Genomic DNA, 20,440 nt, shown 5'->3' on the forward strand with positions numbered 1-20,440 from the left:
AAATCCGGGACGGCGGTAAAAACGTTTCCGTGTCCGCAAGCTTGCGGAAAAACCGTCCGATTACACGCTGTCGGTCGCGCGCACCACACGGACTCGGAAACGTTGTTACCGCCGTCACGGAAAACCCCACGGAAATGGAAATAACGCAGCCACAAGTGGCGCAAAACCCGTTTCCGCCTCCGCCGCCACGGACACGGAACCGGAAATACCATGATCGCCAAAACAGGAAACAGAGAGGCGGCCATCATATAAAAGCACAATCCATTGCCATCCAGAGCCAGCACAAGTACAATCCTAACTCTGAGAAGCCAAAAGGGACCACCAGCATGTCTTCCAGGATTCCTGCTTAGAGGCAGCGCAAACAGCGCTTCAGCGAGGCGGAGCTAACCGTCTTGGTGGAGCACATTGTGGACAATGCTGAGATGCTGTTCAGCGCCGACCAACGGCGTGCCACACAGCAGCGGAGGAAGGAGGTGTGGGCCGAAGCTGCACGCAAGTGCACCGCTGTGGGCGTGGCAGTGAGGAGCGTGAAGGACTGCCACAAGCGGTGGGACGACCTGAGGCTGAGGGTACGCAACCTCATTTCCACCCACCGCCAACGCAGCAGTGGGACAGGCGGAGGACCCCCTTCCCCACTGAGGCTGCAAGCATGGGAGGAGCGTTGCAGCAGCGTCCTCCACCTAGAGGGAATCCATGGGATCGGACAGGCTGAGGCAGGAGTGAGCCCACCTGCAGATGCCGGTAAGTGCCCAAACATGAATGCCACATGTAAATATGCAGTTGTGAGTTCTGGGCCAAAGGACCCATTAACAACCCCCCCCCCCAGGCAGTGCATGTGTGGGCCAAAGGACCCATTAACAACCCCCCCCCCAGGCAGTGCATGTGTGGGCCAAAGGACCCATTAACAACCCCCCCCCAGGCAGTGCATGTGTGGGCCAAAGGACCCATTAACAACCCCCCCCCCCCCAGGCAGGCAGTGCATGTGTGGGCCAAAGGACCCATTAACAACCCCCCCCAGGCAGTGCATGTGTGGGCCAAAGGACCCATTAACAACCCCCCCTCCCCCAGGCAGTGCATGTGTGGGCCAAAGGACCCATCATGATCCGTATGGCAACCAATATCACTGAATGCAGACACCAGCAATCAGATGCATGTGACTAACACTATTCAATGTACAATCTTAATGACGCATGTGATGCATCCATCTGCCACCACAACAACACTAATTGCATGCCCTTTGTGTCCCCACAGCCGTTTCAAGTGACAGTGATACTGCACAACAGGCCAGCCAATCTGCACCGGCAAGTACAGTAGCCACCGCCACCACACAGGAGGATGCTGCCGGCAGTTCTGCACCTCTGGCCACATTACCAGCCACTACAGATGTGCGGCACACCACCACCACCGACATCCCCACCGTCTCCACACTGGCTGAGTCTAGACAGGTGCCACGGGAACCTATCATGGCCACCCAACACAACACCGAAGGCAGCAGCACTGCAGAGGGGGTGGCCTGCAGTGATAACAGTGCCCCGCAAGAGCACTCGGAAAAGGGGCCACAGGGGGAGATGCCCACATTGGAAGACCTGGGCTCCTTCCATGAGCTGGGCTTCAGCCCCACTTCACTGGAGAGTCCCATGAGGTCGCCCACCCCATCCATGGCCGAACTGAATGCCCGCATGCAGCGGATGGAGGACCAGCAGGCTACCCTCACCCAGCTGGTGGAGAGGCAGCTAGAGGAATCCAGGCTGCAGTGGGAGAGCTACAGCGCCTCAGTGCGTCACCTGTCGAGGTCCATCGGACGCTTTGCGAGCACCATTGTAACCCTTGCACGCCATGTGCGGGAGGGCAACGACCACACCTCCAGGCTTGTAGAGGCCATGTTGGTTGGCCAACAGGCAAATCTGGCACGGATGCCCTCAATCCCAGATTCTGGCCAATCAAACACAACCACCCCATCCAGCTCCACTACTGCCAGTCCAAGGAGGCGCTCGAGTAGGCTAACGGGTCCCTCGGGCAAGGTTGCACAGGCACAGAAGCGCACACGGAAGTGATGGCATGTGTGTGGGGCAGTGCAGGACACATGTGGACTACAAGGGTGTGAGAGGGGTGGGCACGTTTGGGTGGTGGGGTAGGTAGTTTTTGGGATTGAACAATGGGCTCTGGGTGGGGGTGGGCACGTTTGGGTGGTGGGGTAGGTAGTTTTGTGGATTGAACAATGGGCTCTGGGTGGGGGTGGGCACGTTTGGGTGGTGGGTGGCCCCGGGTGTACAGCTTCCCTAACCAATGCACCTTCTTCCCTGTTGTTATTAAATCAAAACATCACCATTTCAAATCAAGACATACATGTGTGGACATTGATCATTTATTTTGCAGTGCAACTATTAATTCATTGTCGCCACCATGTTTGTGCATTTCTGTGTATGTGCTGTGACTCAAAAGTAAATGCGAATCAGGGCATCCCGTGCTCTCTGGCCATCATGTGGACCCCCAGGGGGAGGCGGTGCCACCCCATCCCCATCCCCATCTTCCTCATCTGCGTCTGGTGGCATTGGGATGTTCCTGCGCAGGCATATATTGTGCAGCATGGCACATACGAGCGTGATTTTACCCGTCTTCACTGGGCTGTACAGCAGTGATCCGCCAGATCTGCTCAGACAGCGGAAACGGGCCTTCAGCAGTCCAAATGTCCTCTCAATCATTCCACGTGTGCGGATATGTGCCCTATTGTATGCCTCTTCATGCCTGTTCCTTGGTCTCCGTACAGGTGTCATCATCCATGGCGTGAGTGCATATCCCGCATCACCTACATGGGATGTAGATGGGGGAACATGTCAGTGTTTGTGGCATCATGTCCTCATCTGCTGCTGTGCGTTCTTGTATCATCATTCATTCATGCATATGTACCATGCAGTGTATGGAGGTATGTTTTGGGCATCACGATGTATGTCGCTGACTGCATATGGGCCTACACATTAACGTGCATGTTTACTGTGCCCTGCGGGTGACATTTGATTGTGTGCATGTCATGGTGCAGTGCTGTCCACACATGGCAGAGTGACTCCACTGTACAGAAGTAGTAAATACAGGTCGTCTCATTTACACGCCTCTCGTGCTTTTTGAGGCAGTGTTTCAATTGAGGGTGAGTGTCTGCAGTTGCACAGGGTTCATGGGACAGTGACGGGATTGGCTGTGCCAGCGTGTGCACGGGCACATTGTGGTGCCCTGTCATGTCTTCCTTCATGATGTTTGGCATCCGCTGTGTATTTGGTAGATGGAAGGGGGGTGATGCATGTGCGGTCACAGCGGCACACTCACAATGCTCATTGGCCTGGACACACACACACCACTCCGACAGGGTTGTAGCATCGTCAGCTGTACGCACCCAATAGCCATGTGCTTTGTCCGGCATAGCGTTCCATGTACCGTGGCAACGTGGAATTCCGCAGTACCATTGAGTCATGTGATGAGCCTGGGAAACGTGCGCAGCAGTGTGTAATCAGTTGCATGGCATCACAAACCATCTGGACATTCAAAGAGTGATACTGTTTCCTATTGCGGAACACCGCCTCAATTGCATGTGGTACTATCAGCTCGACGTGGGTGCAGTCAACTGCGCCTACGCAATTTGGCATGCCTGCTATGGCATGGAAGGCCAACTTGGTGGCAATGACCTCGGGGAGGGTGCGGGGTAGGGCTATGTGTTCCGACACATGGCGCAACAGGGCATCCAGTACCTGTACCAGGATTTTGGAGAAACAGGGTTGTGATATGCCGTGCAGCTCACCAACCGTGTGTTGATAGGTGCCAGTGCCAAGGAAATGCAGTACTGAGACAACCTTCAAGAGGGGGGGGTGGCGGTGGGGATGTCAATTAGGCTGCTGATGTTGTCCTCAATCATGGCGGTGATGTGCAGGATTGTTGCACGGTCCAGCCGGTATAGTGTGTGGATCTGTCCTGGGGTGAGGTTCCAGGGTGAGGCCCTGATGCGTGGTATTGCTGGCTGGCGGCGGGGTCGGGCTGGCTGGGCAATGGGGTTTGCCATAGCTGCAGGGTTGGCTGGTTGCCACCTGCGCCTCCTCCGCCTACGCCTCCTCCTCTGCGCCATTACTGCCACCATGTGCAGTGCTGCCTGTTGGTTGAGTAGGCCCAGTCCCAGTGCTACTAGACCTGCTGCCTGCATGGTTCTGTGTTGTGTTGGGCTGGGTGTGGCCCTTTTGTAGGCTCCCAGTGGCCTGCTAGGTCCAGCTGGGCTGATTTGGTGCACCTGTGCCCTGATTCAGTTCAGCAGGCAGTGTATAACGCCATGTTCGCGGTGGCGGCGGTTCCACCACCGTGATCATGGTATTTACACCATTTTCTTGCCGGTATTTCCGTGTCCGCACTAGTTGTGATGCTCACAGTGTTTCGTGTTGACGGTAACGGAGGGGTTTCCGTGCAGACGGACTTAACGGGAACCCTATTTCTGCGGTGGCGGTTAAGGGTGGTGCTATTACCGGGGCCGCGGGTCATGATTGGGCGGACATGGAAACGGTGCCGGTATGGTTTTACCGGCAGTGTTAATTCCGGACCGGAGTACTTGTAATGAGGCCCATGGTCTTGCTTCCCGATGTGGTGGGATATACCACACAAACGGACTGGTGGGGGACTTTAAGGAGGAGTGGCAAAGGAAAAGAGATGATTGTGAGTGGAAGTTTTTATCTCTGTTTAGATTTTCTTGCTGGTGTAAAATAAAATAAAAGTTGAAGTGGATAATAGCATGTTTTTGTACCATGCTTAAGAATACATTTTCATATAACCAGGAGGACTTCACAACAAGGGAAACCTACTCTAAGTCTGGGATAGATCAAATCATAGCATGCATGATCAGGCAAAACATAGATAGATGGACTTAGCGATGGATGGATGGACTGGTGGATGCGCTATATATCAATGGGTACATCTATGAATATTTTCTGTGATTTGGTTAGTTTGGAAGAGTGAATGAGAGCGAGAAAGAGAGCTGACACATTGCTTAAGCACAGTTCAAGCATTGCTCTCTCTAGGCACTCTTAGTTTGCAATAACATCCTCGAAATGTTATTTTATTATAATTTGTATTTCTTTTTTAGGATTATGGGGAAGTTGCTTTGGAAGTATTAAAGAATTGACGGAACTTCTTACAGGTATTGTTTGCACGTTTTACACATGGGAAATTCCACTTTTCTGTTGTAATGGCAGTATTCTGAAAATGCCGCGAGCTTCTCAACTTGCCCCCACATTATATTACTGGGGCTGAATCGAAAGTTCATCTGATGTAGGGACCCTTTCATGATTTTGGACCAGCCGTAGTTGGCTATGCAGGAAGAAGCAATTACAAGGCATCCCCGCACGCCAATGAAATGGTCAACTTGGAAGCAGTGGGTCACGAGGCTCTCAGACCCCGGCCACTAGATGATAATGTGGTTAAAGACATTCTAAGTGTGAGACACGGTGCAGTTTCCTTCACTGGCCCTCTGCAGACCTTAGCAACTTGATCACTGTGATTCAGAGGGACATTTCAACATTCCGTATCCTTCTCTTTACACCTTCTACTGGCTGCACACAATACACAATGCCCAGTTCTGGTGATAACCGTATTACAAACACAAAAATAGAGAAACGCTAGCAATAATTCTTGACTTATTGTAATGACACATGCATTTAAAAGTAATTTCCACAATGCTTTTGTATAGAATGCTGGCTGGCACTTGCCAAAATGTATCTTCTCTCAATTTTTTCATCCACTCTTATACTCGCACCCTAATTTTTCAATTCCTGCAGCTGTCTCATTTTGCCTCATTAACTCCTATCTCTTTTTCTTGCTTTGGTTTTTATCATCCCCATCTCTTCGTTTTTCCATCACCCTATCCTTCCTGCATCCTCTTCTTCATGTCCCCTTACTCCCTGCCACTTTTATTATTATTATTATTATTATTATTATTGTATTTATTGAGCGTGGACCTATCTTCAAGAAGCAGCAGAGCACTTTACAAAAGAATACAATACAGATGCATAACAGAACACTTTGCAGACGTATACAACAGTACAGATGCATAACGGAGCACTTTTCAGCAGTAACACAATAGATATATAGCAGGAGGTAGGATACAGAGGGGCTCAGAGGAGGGGTACAGCTGTACCGTGTGGCAGGGAGGACAAGTGCTGGCTGCGTCTAGCGAATCAGGTGTCGCGAGGGGCAACCTGATGGCCTAGGTATTGAGGAGAGACTCCTTGAAGAGGTGGGTCGTCTTGAGCTCTTTTCTGAATTGTAGGAACGTGGGGGCGAGCCTGTGGCTGACGGGCAGGAGGTTCCACTCCTCTTTCTTTCTCTCATTTGTCTCCTTTTTTAGTTTACGCTCCTATGCTTTCCCCATCCTTCCTTTCCCTCTGTACTATCTCACCTTTCACATGCTCACTTCCTGCAAAACTCTTCATTTCCTCTTCTTTTGTTTCTGACCTTCGGTCTCACTCCCCCTCCATCTCGTTATGACTCTGCTTGATCCTGTTCCCCTATTTTCTTTTTGGACAGTCCCTGACAGGTCACTCCACTTTCATTTCTTTCTGACTGCCCTCCATTTCTGCTCAGAGGTTTCTCATTCTCCTCTTCACAGCTTTTGTATGTTTCGGTTCCCAGGATTCACCTCTGTCCCCCTCACTTTTGCCCACCCTCCATGTCTCAATCTCCACTCCTACTCTTGTACTGGCTCTCGTTCTTCTCTCGCAGTTCTACTGTGTCTATATAGCAAAAGCCCAGCAGAAGAGCAGCAAATCGCTGTCCAACAGGAGTGTGCCAGCATTGGGCTTGGCATTTTATACGGTTGTGCAGTACGGTTGCGCTTACTGTTGTGTTATGTCATGTTAGCTTGCATTTTTTATAGCGCCACATGACATAGATTATGGCATCGAAGCTCTGAGGTGGGAGACCATTTTGGGGAAACACAGTCAGAGAGGGTAAAGGACTGAGACTCAAAGTGCATGCAGGATTAGTGTGGGCCTCCTTAAGAGTATGGCGGTATTTGTGCAGAAAATCCTCTGAAATACTGCCAGACCTAATTAACTGTTACCGCCACTTGGTTCCATGGAGTTAGCACAGGATTACAAGTGGTGGCAATTCCCATTTTTCAAGTCCATAAGACTCTATGGGTTTTTTTGGAGTGGGGATGGGCATAAATCCATCCAAAAATTATAATTTGGTAGTGCAGGAAAAGTGATGGTTAACAGAATTACCACCAGTTTTTTCCTGCCCTGCACCACCAAACTGGTAATGAAGCCGACTGTGTATTTATTCCGAGAAAGAGGGAGGTCGTATAGGATGCAAGATCAGATTGATGTAGAAAAGACCTCATTCTGAGTTTGGCAGTGCGAGGAAAAAGGTGGAGGTAGTTCCGTTGTAATGGAATTACCTCATTTTTCCCTGCACTGCCAAATTACATGTTTTGGCACATTTACCACCAGCGGAATTCATTTTGGGAACAAAAGTGGAGGATTTACCGCCAGCATAGTGCTCCAGAAATCGGTGGAATTACCACTTGGTAATTCCGCCAGTGGTAATTCCACCAACCAAAAAAACAAATGGAGACGAACACTGTGCTACCATTAATGGTAATCCTGTGGTACACCTATGGGACTAAGTGGAATTAACGGTATCCATTTCTGGCACTAATTCAGTGAAATTACCACTGAATTACTGCCAAACTCGGAATGAGGCACTATGTGTACAGCTGGACCACATGTTTCAAGGGTCTCAGCAGTATTCTATGGGGCACAACGCAAAGAGAGGAGAAAGGCCACTGTTGAAGAGAGAGCGGACACGCTGGGCGCAGTCTGTTTTGCCATCTCCGTCATGATGGTATGTAACTAAAACTCAGGGATAGAAGCAGCGAGATGGCATGGCCGTCTTTTTCAGGGGCTCCTTTGCGTGTCTAGGTGCAGCACAGTAGGGAGGGAGGTCGAGGTGATTTATGGTTGTTCCAAAGAATGAGAGCAATGAAATGAATGGAGTGATTCACTCAAATGAACTGGTTCTTGGGCTCCGGCTGATCTGCAGACATTGGGCCTCATTACGAGAATCCAGCTAAAAAGTCATTACCGGCATGGAGGAAGTAGCGGGTAATAGCAGCTGATTACGAGTGCGTGAGCACGCGAGAACCCCCATGCCGCTAATGGCCATGCCGCTAAAGGCCCTCCAACCCCCCGATAGCGGCATCACGGGACCCGTCGATACCGCCTCCGCCAAGGAGCAAAACCTTAATACCGACCCGGTAATAACATCATGTAAATACCGGGCTCGTAATACCGGACCCGGAAGTAACCATCGCGTTGGAACGGGAAATGCTCCGGTGGCCATCTTCGAAAACACAACCCATTGCAATCCTCCCAATCCACCAGTGCTGCAGAGGAGAGACCAGGACCATTGTATACATCATGTCCAAGGCTACCCGTAAAACCAACCCCTGCCTGCGCAAGAAGCGCTTCTCTGATGAGGAGTTAAATATGCTCGCAGATACCCTTGCTGCCCATGCCGATGAGATTTTCACACATAACCTCAAAAGGGAGGTGCAGCTGATGAAGAAGGAAATATGGGAGGAGGTAGCACGCAAGGTGTCAGCGGTTGGCACCACCCCACGCACAGTCAAAGACTGCAAAAAAAGATGGGACGACCTCCGTCTCAGGCTCTGGAACATCCTGGCCAGCAATCGTAGGGAGGCCATGGCTTCTGGAAAATGGAGACGGGTGCCGCAACATCTGGAGATGGAGGTGAGTGACCCTGCAAACCCCAGTAGGCCAAACCATGACATAGCACAAGTGATGTGTAAGTGAGCCAAGCCAAGGCAATGCATGGCCCATCATACACACAATTACATATCCATGTCCAGATGGAGGCCCAAACCGTGCCACACTGAAATGCATGCTGTGTGCCAATTCCATTACCAACAGACACCCAAGAACACAGGGACCATTTACATGTCATACATCACACAAACCCCAATACAATGGCATACCACCTGGCACGCATCAGTGCTGAATGGAGACGCCATGGCTAATGCCAATATGCCCCCCCTTTGAAACTACCCTGTGTGACAGCACCGGCGGTTGCAATACCATCTGCATCAACCCCCTCGTCCACACCTGCATCCTCCACCCCCTCCAGCCCTGTGCGGATGACAAGGCGGAGTGCAAGGCAGACTGAAATGCTGCCCCCGGACACTAAAAAACCTGCAAATAGTGTGGGATGACATTGGGTGAGGGGGGAGGTGGTGTAGGTGGTACAGAGGGGATTAAGGGGTTGTTTATTGGGGGGTATGGGGTGTTCATTGGGGATCAAGGGGTTGTTGATTGTGGGGTATGAGGTGTTCATTGGGGATTTTGGGGGATGTAGGGAGGTCATGTGAGTGGTGGAGGGAGAAAGCACTGTTTTGTAAATTACCTTAACACACACGTTGTGTTTGAAATCATTTAATGCCTGGACATTGTTCATTTCTTGTGTGACCATTCAATTCATGACAGCGCACAGTGCCCAACTCCCCACACACCCTGTGTCCATGTCCACACGGTCCCAGGGCTCAGTGTAGCACTGACACATAACCATCAACGTCCCTGTGGATCAGAAGTAATCGTCAATCAATGATTGGCGTACAGCATGGCCATCTTGTGCATCACGTACTGGCAGGGGTGCTGCTTCTCCGCCATCATCATCTTCATCATCCTCCCCCGATGCATGCATGTCAATGTCAGGTGGCAGTGGTACATTTCTCTGGATGTACATGTTGTGCAGCATGACACAGACCATGGTGATCTTTAACACCTTCTCAGGGCCATAAAGGAGTGCTCCACCAGACCTGCTTAGGCAGCGGAACCGTGCCCTCAACAGGGCAATGGTCTGCTCAATCACGACAAGGGTACGGGTATGAACCCGATTGTACTCCTCTTCGTGCCTGTTACGCGGGTTCCGCACAGGGATAAGTAGCCATGGCTTCAAGGGATATCCTCCATCACCTGCATGGGGGCACAAGGAGGTTTGTGTGAGTCAATCTGAGCTGACACCCTTAGGAATCACGGCCATGGCCGCAGCTATGTGGTGTTGACATGCACATGTCCCTGTATGTATGCACACAGATTGGTTTGATGCATTGTGTACTGCAATGTGGCCTGCTTGTGCTTCTTGCAGGTTGTCAGTGATGTACGGCATTGGTCTTATGTATGGCATTGATGTGTCATGTTCGGGTTGGGATGTTCAGGTCAACAGTGTTTAGCTCTGAGTGCATGGTCCACTCACCGCCCAATCCCAACCAGGTGGAGCATGTATCCCCCCCAATCCCACCCAGGTGGACTATGCATCCACCCACCTCACCACCCCGATGCACTGACATGGCCCAGTCAGGCAATTTACCAAGCAGCCAGGCACGTCATCCAGCATGTCGCTCCATGTGACGGGGTAGCGTGGAGTTATGCAGCACCATGGCATCATGTGTAGATCCAGGATATCGGGCGCAACAATATGTGATGATCTTGCTGGAGTCAGATACCATCTGCACATTGATGGAGTGGTATTGCTTGCGATTGCGGTACACCGCCTCTTTTGCATGAGGGACAACCAATTCGACATGGGTGCAGTCGAGTGCACCGACGCAATTGGGCATGCCTGCCAGTGAATGCAAGCCTACTTTAGTGTCGGCAAGCTCCTGGGCAGTCCGTGGTAGCGATATGTGGGTGCTAGCGTGCTTCAGGAGGGCATCCAGCACTTGGGTCAGTATGCGTGAAAAGAGTGGTTGTGATATACCATGCAGCTGGCCCACTGTGTGCTGGTAGGTGCCCGTAGCCAGGAAGTGGAGCACAGACACCACCTTTAGTAGCGGGGGGATGGCAGTGCGTATTTCTATGAGGCTGACGATCTTGTCGTGTATCATGTCCACTATGGTGGTGATGGTGTCCCGGTCCAACCGGTACAGGGTGCCGATCTGCTCAGGGGTTAGATTGAATGGACTGGGTCTGATGCGAGGGATTTGTGGCTGCCTACGTGGTACCACTGGCTGCACTGGTGGAACTTGCTGGGCCTGTCTCACCCTACTTCTCCTCCTGCGTCTCCTCTGTGCTGCCTGTAGTTGTAGCTGTAGTTGTTGCTGTTGTTGCTGTAGTTGTAGCAGAACAGGCCTGTCCTCCAGCCCCATGATTGCAACAGCTAGTGGTATCATTTTGGTGTGGGAAGGGGTGTGGTGTGTGGGTGTACTCCTTTTGTACTGGAACAGGCTCCATTGACTCCACCTGTGGTGATTGTGTGCACCTGTGTCAGTTGCCTACACTGCAGGTTGCTATTTACAGGTTGTCAGCAATGCCTGTATTGCCGCCGTCGTGCAGGCCCTAATTACCGCCTTTGGGATGCCGGTAAATGCATGGCCGCGTAACTTGTGATGTCCTCCTATTACCAGCATCCCGGTATTTCCGCTGCAAAGGGGTGTGTGTACGCGCGCATGCCGGTATGAAGGGGCACGGTACGGACGGTAGTGGTATTGGCGGGTTGTCGGGTCGTAATGGCCCAGACCCGTTAACAATGCCGGTAATACCATTCCGCCTGCCTATTTTCATTACCTCCATGCTCGTAATGATGTGTGAGAGGGGCTGCATGATAAAATATTAGCGTTTGCAGTGACTGAGGTGGAAATGAGAGGTCCGCCTGAGATGCCTATCCAGGTGAAGGGACAGCTTCTTTGAAAGAAAAGGGATTGTAGACATATAGGGCCTCATTACGACCCAGGCGGTAAGGGGTTAACGGCTCCGTAAAAGGTGTCAGTGCCGTTAAACCCTTACCGCCTAATTACGAGGTCCCTTTGCGGGTCCCGACCTTAACGGCTGGTTTTACCAGCCGTTAAGGAAGGAACTTGCAAAGGGTCTTTCGAGGTAATTACGGTACCGCAATTTGCGGTACCGTAATTACCGCCTTCCCCATTCCCATTGAGCCCTACGGGGGCAAAAATGGGAATGGGGAAAGGCCAATGGGGAATTACCGCCCCGTCAACCTTGGAATGGGGCGGTAATTCCGCCATTCACCATGGCGGAGTTGGTAAAATACTGGCGTCAACCATGGCGCTAATAGCGCCATGGTTAACACCAGGGTCGTAATGAGGCCCATAGTCTGAGGAGAGAGCGGTGTGGAAGGATTTCTTTGTAACAGAGACCGGGGAATGACGTCATTGTGAGAAAAGGCTGGAGGAAGCCAGCAGGAGGTATGGTGTGGAGTGGAGTTCATAGAAAAGGGGAGTTGGAAAGAAAGGGTGAGGTTGGATGATGGCTGCTTCTGAATGATGGGCAGGAATAGAGGTGTCAGGAATGTGGGGGAAACCGTCTATGATGCGCATCATCCATTCGGCATTGAAGATAATTACTACAATTAAGATGCATTATTACTGACGGATGTACAAGTGTGGAGGTAGTTTGGCGGTAAAGCCACTGAACTACAGTAACATTTGGTTACGGTTACTGCCACTTGACAGACGGAATTTCTGCTGGATTACAATTGGTGTATGGCTGTGTAAATGGATTTTGGCAGAATTACCGCTGGTGGTAATTGTACAAATTTGAACGTTTTTTGGCATTGAGCCATCATATTTAACTCCAAAATTCTGCTTGAGATTTGTCCTCTGCCTCACTGCGGTGAGATAATGCTGCAGTAATAGAGTTGTCACTGCATTACTGCCCCTTTTCACACTCATAAGGAGGCCCGTGCATGTTCCTGTCACCCTGCCTGCTGCCCATGTAGTCAACAGTTCTAGGTGAACTCTGTGTTTTCACAATGCAAATTATACCGTCTGTAGTACATTATATCGCATTGTACATCACCCAAGCAACCAAGTTGCTCTGTGATTCTTTAAAGTGATGTGCTGCGTATACTAATTTGCCATCCGTTGTATATCAACACATGATATAAAGCGATCAAATGAAAACGAGAGTGGCTAGCGCAGCGTGTGTCGACTCATCAGCATTACATTGTGTAGGTTAGGGCATATTTCCATTGTTTGCAGAAGATATGACTGCATATCTGACACACTGTGAAGAAACAACTCTGTTTGTCAAATTAGAGGTTAAAGAAGATATTATTGTATATTATGAAATACCATTTTAAACACATTACACTGCGTTAAAATACTATAGCCCTACAGACCAGGTATCGGTCGTTATCACGGGATAATGACCCGCCACCGCAGAGGATCATAAGTTGGGGAAGGGTCATTATCGCTTGGATAATGACCGCTGCTGAGGTCTATAATGATATTAGCTCTTAATGGTTGTTGCAATACATATTTTGGAGCTCTGGTGCTGAAGTAAAAAAAACAGTTTGATAATGAGCAAGTAAATCAACAAAGTTAGTTAGCAAAATAGTGTTTATTTTTGTAGCATTTAAATAACAGCCTTGTTTCCATACATTAAACATTTCATTCCAATCCAGAGCTGGCTCAGAACTGAGGTACTGCCTCGAAGCACCACAGAGGAGATCCTAAGGAGCACATGCCTAGTTCCAGGAGCATGACATTAGTTGGAGGGGTGTCCCAGCAGTCTTTCATCCAGGATCGCCCCCACGTGGCCCTCATAGATTCCTCCTCCTCCCTGATCCCTCTCGCATCCAACCAGAAAGGAGCACTCTGAACATGTCTGTGCTTCCTTTGCATCTCCAACAAGTGAGTTCTTGAAGGTACCTGTGGCGGAAAACGACCGTCCCGGGTAAAGTGGCAAAGTGTAATGAAGGAAGCCAAAAAAGAGCAGGTAGAAAGTCCCTCAAAGCAATGGAAAGCATCAGGATGAACAGGATGCATTGAGCACTGAGTAATAGATGACATATGGACAGATAATAATGGTCGGCTAAGCTTGAGAAAGAGTCAATTCCCAGATGCATCAAGCAGCTTGAAGCCCCAGTTTCTCCCCATAGAAGAAACAGTGAGAACATCAGTTAGATGGTACAAGAACTCAGAGATGAGCCTGGAGCTACTTATACGTTGGCTATTAGATTGCTTCCTGCATGATCTTGTGCAACCACTCCCTGTCTCCTTGTCCGCTGAAACAAACCACTGATAGGGTCTGGGCCTTTGATGCAAAATCCACACGGGACTGTGGATGCAAGAGACCGGCAACTAGGCCCTTCCACAACTTGATTCCCCCATGGCCTTGTCACTATCACACAGGTCACACCCCGTTGCCACTGCCAGCAGCATCTCCCACATCCGAGAAACCAGAGCCACCTCTCAACCTCTGCTGCCTCCATAACACAGGAAGTCATGCCGTGTTGGAAGAAAAGTCTCTTCCACATCCAAGCCTGGCCCCAAAACCCTGTTCCTTTGCCCCTCACCGATTGCCCAATCCTGTATCTCATATCCATCTGCTTGAGCATGGTCAAGCCAAGGTCCCACCATCACTACCCCACCAAAGCTACTAGCCCGAAACGCTAGCCTCCCATCAATATCCCCTACACTGAGATTTGAGGCTTGACCATCAGTAATTATCATCTCTCACAAAACAAAGCTCATCGATCAGAACTGGATCTGATATAATACCCGAAGTAAAAACTGATAGAATGGAATCCTTCCCTAGATCTAAAGATGAAGACTCAGAGCATCTGTCTGTGCTTTATGCTCCATGACGGGCAGATCTCTGACTGAACGCTAATGAATGAGAGGCAAAATGTGATGAATTGCCATCTGGCAACAGTGTGAAAGCCCTGGCTTTTTTGATTTGTATAATTAAGAACATTTTGTGGGTATTTAGTTCTATGTGATATTTTCACATGTTGGAGGCGGAACACAAAGAGTCAGATTTTGTATGGCCTTTAAAATGCTGAAATATGACATTCCGAACATCCCCACACCCGGAAAGGCGATCCTGCCCCCACCCCAACTCTCTCACACTGGATTTCTAGAACGTCGGGGAGGGGATTACTCTGCACTGCCCCCTTTCCTCACCCAAAGCCCCCCTTCGCAGCCTAACACATTCCCCATCCTCTCTCACACAGTCATGCAAACATATTTATACTCCCCCACCCCTTTTCCCCACCACAAACATTCCCCCTCCACTCACACACACACACACATACACACACACACACACACACACACACCCACACCCACACCCCCCCCCCCTCTTCTGGAAATACACTCACATGGCTCCTGCGACTTCCCCCCGCCTGGCCGCGCCTGTCAGCCCCTTCTCGCACTCGTGTGCACGAGGGGCATTACAGTTTCATTTAGAAAGACCGCAAGAGCGGTCTCCAATCAGTCTTTTTTAATCTGTTGTTTTTGTTTCTTTTTTTTCAAATCAAGAAATTCATCGTAGACCAGGTAATTCTACCTGCTGTTCAGATTCCGAATTCGAAATTTCCATGCCAAAAGCAAGGTATGTACTTATGCCTTGCTGCATCATAGCTCAGCGTTCTCGGCTTGGAAGCAAGATGACACGAAGCAACATAGGTTCGAATCCCGGGTCCGCGCTTAGAAACCTCTGCGTATCAAGCGCGTTATAAATAACCTATCATATCATATCATGATCTGCAGCGCCTTCTCTATCAGCCGCACAGTGCATGTTCAGAGTTCACTGGCACCCATTGGATGGCTGCAGTGAGAACCAAGTGCATGCAGCACAGGGGCTACATTTAAGATATGCACGTCTGTGTCAAGACTATGATGATCATAAGTAAGTAGCCCCTGCTGGTGGCAGGGTAAATTCTAAAATAAACCCTGCTTGATTTAAGGCATAGTGCATGGCCCTACTTATAATCATTGAAACCACATCCAATTTAATAACACACATTTGTCAGCTCCTGTGAGCCAGCTCAGCTGTGGAAGATGATGTGTAGACAGGCTGATCCTGCCACAGTGACAGGACAAGAACCTGAATGGTCATGCCTCCTCCTTCGGAGCAGGGTTGATGTAGACAGGAGAGCTCTATACACTTGGGAAAGACTTCCACCATCTTGTTTCTCTCTTCCACCCTCTCTCACTGTCTCTCGAGTCCTGGTTCTCTCTAGGTTGGATTATTGCAACAGCCACTTTCTAAATCTACCTGCTTCTGCTCTCCTCCCTTTGCAACCTATCCATAACAGGACTGCAAGACTTGTCCTTGGCCTCAAGCCCTGGGATCGTATCTCTCCAGCCCTGAAATCTCTCCACTTGCTCCCAGTGGCTGCAAGGATTAAATTCAACACCCTTTGCATTGTCCACAAGGCTTTCTGGGGCCTAGGTCCAAAATACCTTCAGCTGTCCCTCTGTAAACACCTTCCCTCCCGAGCTCTTTGCTCCTCCACCTCTGACTCCCCCAGGGTCAGTCGTTTTTCAAAGAAACAAGCCAGGGGTAGATCTGTTTTCAGCTGGGGCTGCCCTCTGGAACTCCCTCCCTGCCACTCTGAAACTTGAGGAGAACCATCTGTGGTTCCGGAAGCACCTCAAGACCTTCCTCTTTGCTTGCCTTCGCCCCTCCTCTCCCCTGCTGATCTGTTCTGTCTCAGCATCATGCACCTGGTTACCCTCTGACTTTTTGACCCAGGTACCTTGCTCACACTGCCACCCACCCGCACTGCCTCCTGACAATCCCTTGCACTGGTGCCTGTATCTGTAACCCTACATCCCCCCCACCTTTTTCCTGCACCTATCAGACACAACCTGTCTGTTGCCTTGAACCTAGCACTTGCCACTTGCTGTCTGCACTACCACTGTTTTTTGCTTTTTATTGTTTATTTAATTATCTGTATTCATTTGCTCAGCACTTTCCACTTCTCCCCCCTGTTAGGCAGAATCCTGTGCAGTGCCCATAGGGACCACTACACACAATTAAGACTACAAGTGGTAATACAAGTTCACCTTTGGTACAAGCCTGTACTACACTGTTAAAGTGGTAGCAGTAGCGGAGCTGCCAGACTTATCTCAAGAGCAAATGAGCAGTAGTAGAGATTACACAAAGGACCGCAATTACTGTGACTCAAGCAAACACTGACTCAAGGTTTTTGGTTAAAAAGTAAAAGTACATTTATTTTTGACCATCTGTTTGCAAAACACTTCACCTCTATTAAAATTAAAACCACACGTAAAATACACTACTCACAACCAATTCACTTTGGATGAAACAACTCAAGGTAAGTACCTTATGATTTTCTGGACTGGTTTTCTGAAACAAAAGACGTTACCGGGAATACATATGCGATCACTTTTTGACAGTAATGACAGTTCGGTCTTACTAAAGATACGCGTACCCGCGGGAAGAAATGTTATCGGGGTAAAACCACACTTAGCACCTGAGTTACCAAAAGAGAGTTGGGGGCAAAAATCATCAGCAATACTTTTGTCAAGGCAGACAGAATCAGAGAATACTTTCTAACCCACAGATAAAAGTCAATAGGCCTGCGCCAGTGTTAGGTGGAACAGGGTTCCTGTTGTCGAGGATCACACAGTCAGATAGTTCACGATTCAAGGATGCCAGGAGTACTTGGATATTGTCAAAAGAGGAAGCAAAAGTTATAAGAAGGAGAAAAGACAAGGACGAGCCTTGGATGAGGAGAAAAGGGGTTCACCCTAGTTCCTCGAAGTCGGACACAGTACCTTATTCTCTGATGAAGCTGGTGCCACGGCAGTTGTTCCTGGTAGTTTCCTGCAGACCCACAGTTCCTGGCTCTTCAGTCGTGGGGACAAGAAGGAGGACGTCTGGAGGGAGCTGCACTACCCAGGAATGAGGCCAGCAGCAGCGACGGTGAATAAAAGGTGCGCTCCTTTAAAACTGGAGAGGCTCTTCAGATGGCTATCCGGACCACTACATCGGTGTGCAGCAATTTTGACCACGAAGAGGATCCTCTGGCTGTGGAAGATGAGCTGGTTGACTCCACCAGGCTCAAGGGAAGAAGACTCCGGACTGGATCTTCTCTGGTCGTCGAAGGGTAAATAGCTCAGGACTGCAGCAGGGCTTCACCGGGACTTGGTAGTTGCAGCAGCCGTCTTCTTCTCCGCTTCTCTTCGGTTCCTTGTAGTTCCAGTGGCGACTCTGACTTCCAGCCCAAGAGTCCTGCCTTTTATGCGAAAATCCCCCATTCACACAGCCTGGCTGTCAATCACGCAGCAGGGGGGTTGTCCGGCCCGGACCACCACCTCAGCCAATCATGGCAAAGTGCGACTTGGGTTTCCTAGGATACCCTGTGCAGGGGGTCACTACACCCCTTTCTCACATTCAGCCCACCTAGACACCCAGGCGCCAAGAGGAGGGCTTCTCTGCAGAAGCCCGCCAAAAGACTGAACAAAGAAGGCAAACCTGGTTTGCCGCGCAAAGTAAAACACAAGAAGGACTTTAACAAAAAGAAATGGCGAATAAACCTGACCGAAGCCAAAAGAAAGAGTATTTGGTCAAGCGGGTTTATGTTTGAGGCTAATACAATAGCCTGGAACAATACCACGTTTATATAGTATAATCGCGGCAGAAAAGTTAGGGTAGATACCACTGCCACCAGCCAAGTCTAAATGTTAAAAGAGCAAAACAAAGCTCCGAGAGGTACAGACAAAAGGGGATAGGAATTAACCCTTTCCAGTACTCCATGTAAGATGGGGTGTACTGGGTCTGTAGTTTTAAATGACTACATAAAGTTAATGGCAACTTTACAGGTTTCTGGGGGACAGTAGTCAGCCCCGGAAAAAATGAGTCAGAGGGAAGTCTCAAAGACAACTCTGTGTTACTGCACTGAAGGTGCTGTGTAACACACACAAAACTGGGGCTCATGGAGTGGTGTGCTCCAGAGCCCAAGAACATGCAAGCAGTAGAAATACACATGGCAAAACACTGGTAAGAGTGGGCAAAAGGCTCATACTCTTACCAAGTGGAAAAAATAAACTCCAGAAATCCAGCAAAGCTGCTGGGGGACTCACTAGGTGAGGGAAATTAGCCATAGAATGAGAATTCTCCCTAACGCCCCCCCATGCACTTTCCCCTTTCCCTCTTCCATGCCCTTGCACGCTCTCAAGGTTACTGGGCCTAGTAAGATCGTTGTTTTGCTCTCCCTGGTTCCCCTCCCTTGCCTTGTCGCGCTCTGATACACTTGTGTACGAGTGCGATACAAATAAAATATCAAGATCATTATCAATATCTCCTTCCTGTCCCCTCCATTTCCTCTACAGTAAAGCACTTTGGGTGTGATATCAGATGAACACATTCCACTTCTTTGACCACCAAGGCTGCCTAGCTTTAGTCCAATCACCTGTGGGATTTTATCTTTAAAGGAAGGGATCTCACACCATTTCTTTGAATCATCTTTTGGACTCCAACTCTTGAAGATTATGTTTGGACCCTGCTGTGGGAGCAGTCCTTTCCAGAGTCCTCCAGTTGTGAGGTGAAGGCAGATGTTCCAAGGCAGAGGCAACCTATGTCCACTAACAATTCCCAGGGACCATTGTGCATGAAACTGCTAATGGAGCAAGACATGTCTCTCTGCCAGCTACAGCATACCCAGGACCTCACCGTGTTGAAGGACCCATGCAGTTGTGTGCCAGCATCTCCTGTGTTTCAGAGCCCAATAAAAAGAACCCATCTTGTCCCCGATTCCCTAGGGTGGGACTCATAGCAACCTGAGAAGTAACGTGAAAGTTGAAAGACCCCTGCAGTTTTATGTCAGCTTCCCTTTTGTTTGGGGGCACGAGAAAAGGACTCATCGTGTCCCTGGGCCCCTGGATGTGGGACTCGGAGTACACTGAGTGCCAACACAGCCAGGAGCCTAGTGTATTTGCTGTTGAACTGCCTGGGGCTGTATTTCAATAACCGTTCGACACATTTGAACCACCAGGACCTTCTGGTGCTGCTTTTTGCGCTCTCCCAATTTTCAAATTACTTCCACAGCACCAAGAAGTCTGCTTTGGTGCTGCCAGACCACTAAAAATCACAAAAAAGTTCTAGCGACTTTTAAATGCCACCCTTGGTCCATTATCAGGCCCTAGAGACTGGTTGCGTCGCATTTATCCCATTTGCACTCAAGAACATATCCTTTTTGAACATTGTGGCCTTTAATTGCATTTTCTCCCGCTGTCTTATTACCCAGAGCGCTGTGTATTATATCTTTCCATATTGTGTGTTTATTCTGCAGGGGTGGGTTCTGTATTGTTTCCTAGTTAGTTAATGCTGTGCATTGTGTGTTTGGTTAAACTATGTATATTTTTTATAAAATCTTGATTGCGCATTCCTTCATTTTGGACTGGCATTCTTCGCTGTTTGGAAAAAGAGCTACGGGCACCCCTCTGGGAGAACAAACATGGCTTAATGACCTGTTCTATGAGAAGGTGCTCTCTTGAGACTCTGCAAGCCAACATTTTAGCTCACTGTACCGTTCACAAAATAGTGATATGGAGAGTGGTGCCTCTCTAAGCACAGAGAGCAAGGGGTCCACGTGTGGATAACCCGAGGTAATTTAGGGTGACCAA

General features: G+C 49.5%; 1 protein-coding gene across 1 annotated transcript in view; it reads left to right on the top strand.

Moving 5' to 3' along the window:
- LOC138554985 (cytosolic phospholipase A2 gamma-like) overlaps positions 1 to 20,440 on the top strand; it is a 171,807-nt gene that overhangs the window by 12,689 nt on the left and 138,678 nt on the right. Inside the window, exon 3 of the mRNA XM_069642605.1 lies at positions 5,111 to 5,164. Coding sequence (XP_069498706.1) covers positions 5,111 to 5,164 — 54 coding nt within the window. The remainder of the gene's footprint in view (positions 1 to 5,110; positions 5,165 to 20,440) is intronic.

This window comes from Ambystoma mexicanum, chromosome 1q (assembly GCF_040938575.1).
Source record: "Ambystoma mexicanum isolate Mex_15411 chromosome 1q, UKY_AmexF1_1, whole genome shotgun sequence".
Classification (NCBI taxonomy): Eukaryota; Metazoa; Chordata; class Amphibia; order Caudata; family Ambystomatidae; genus Ambystoma; species Ambystoma mexicanum.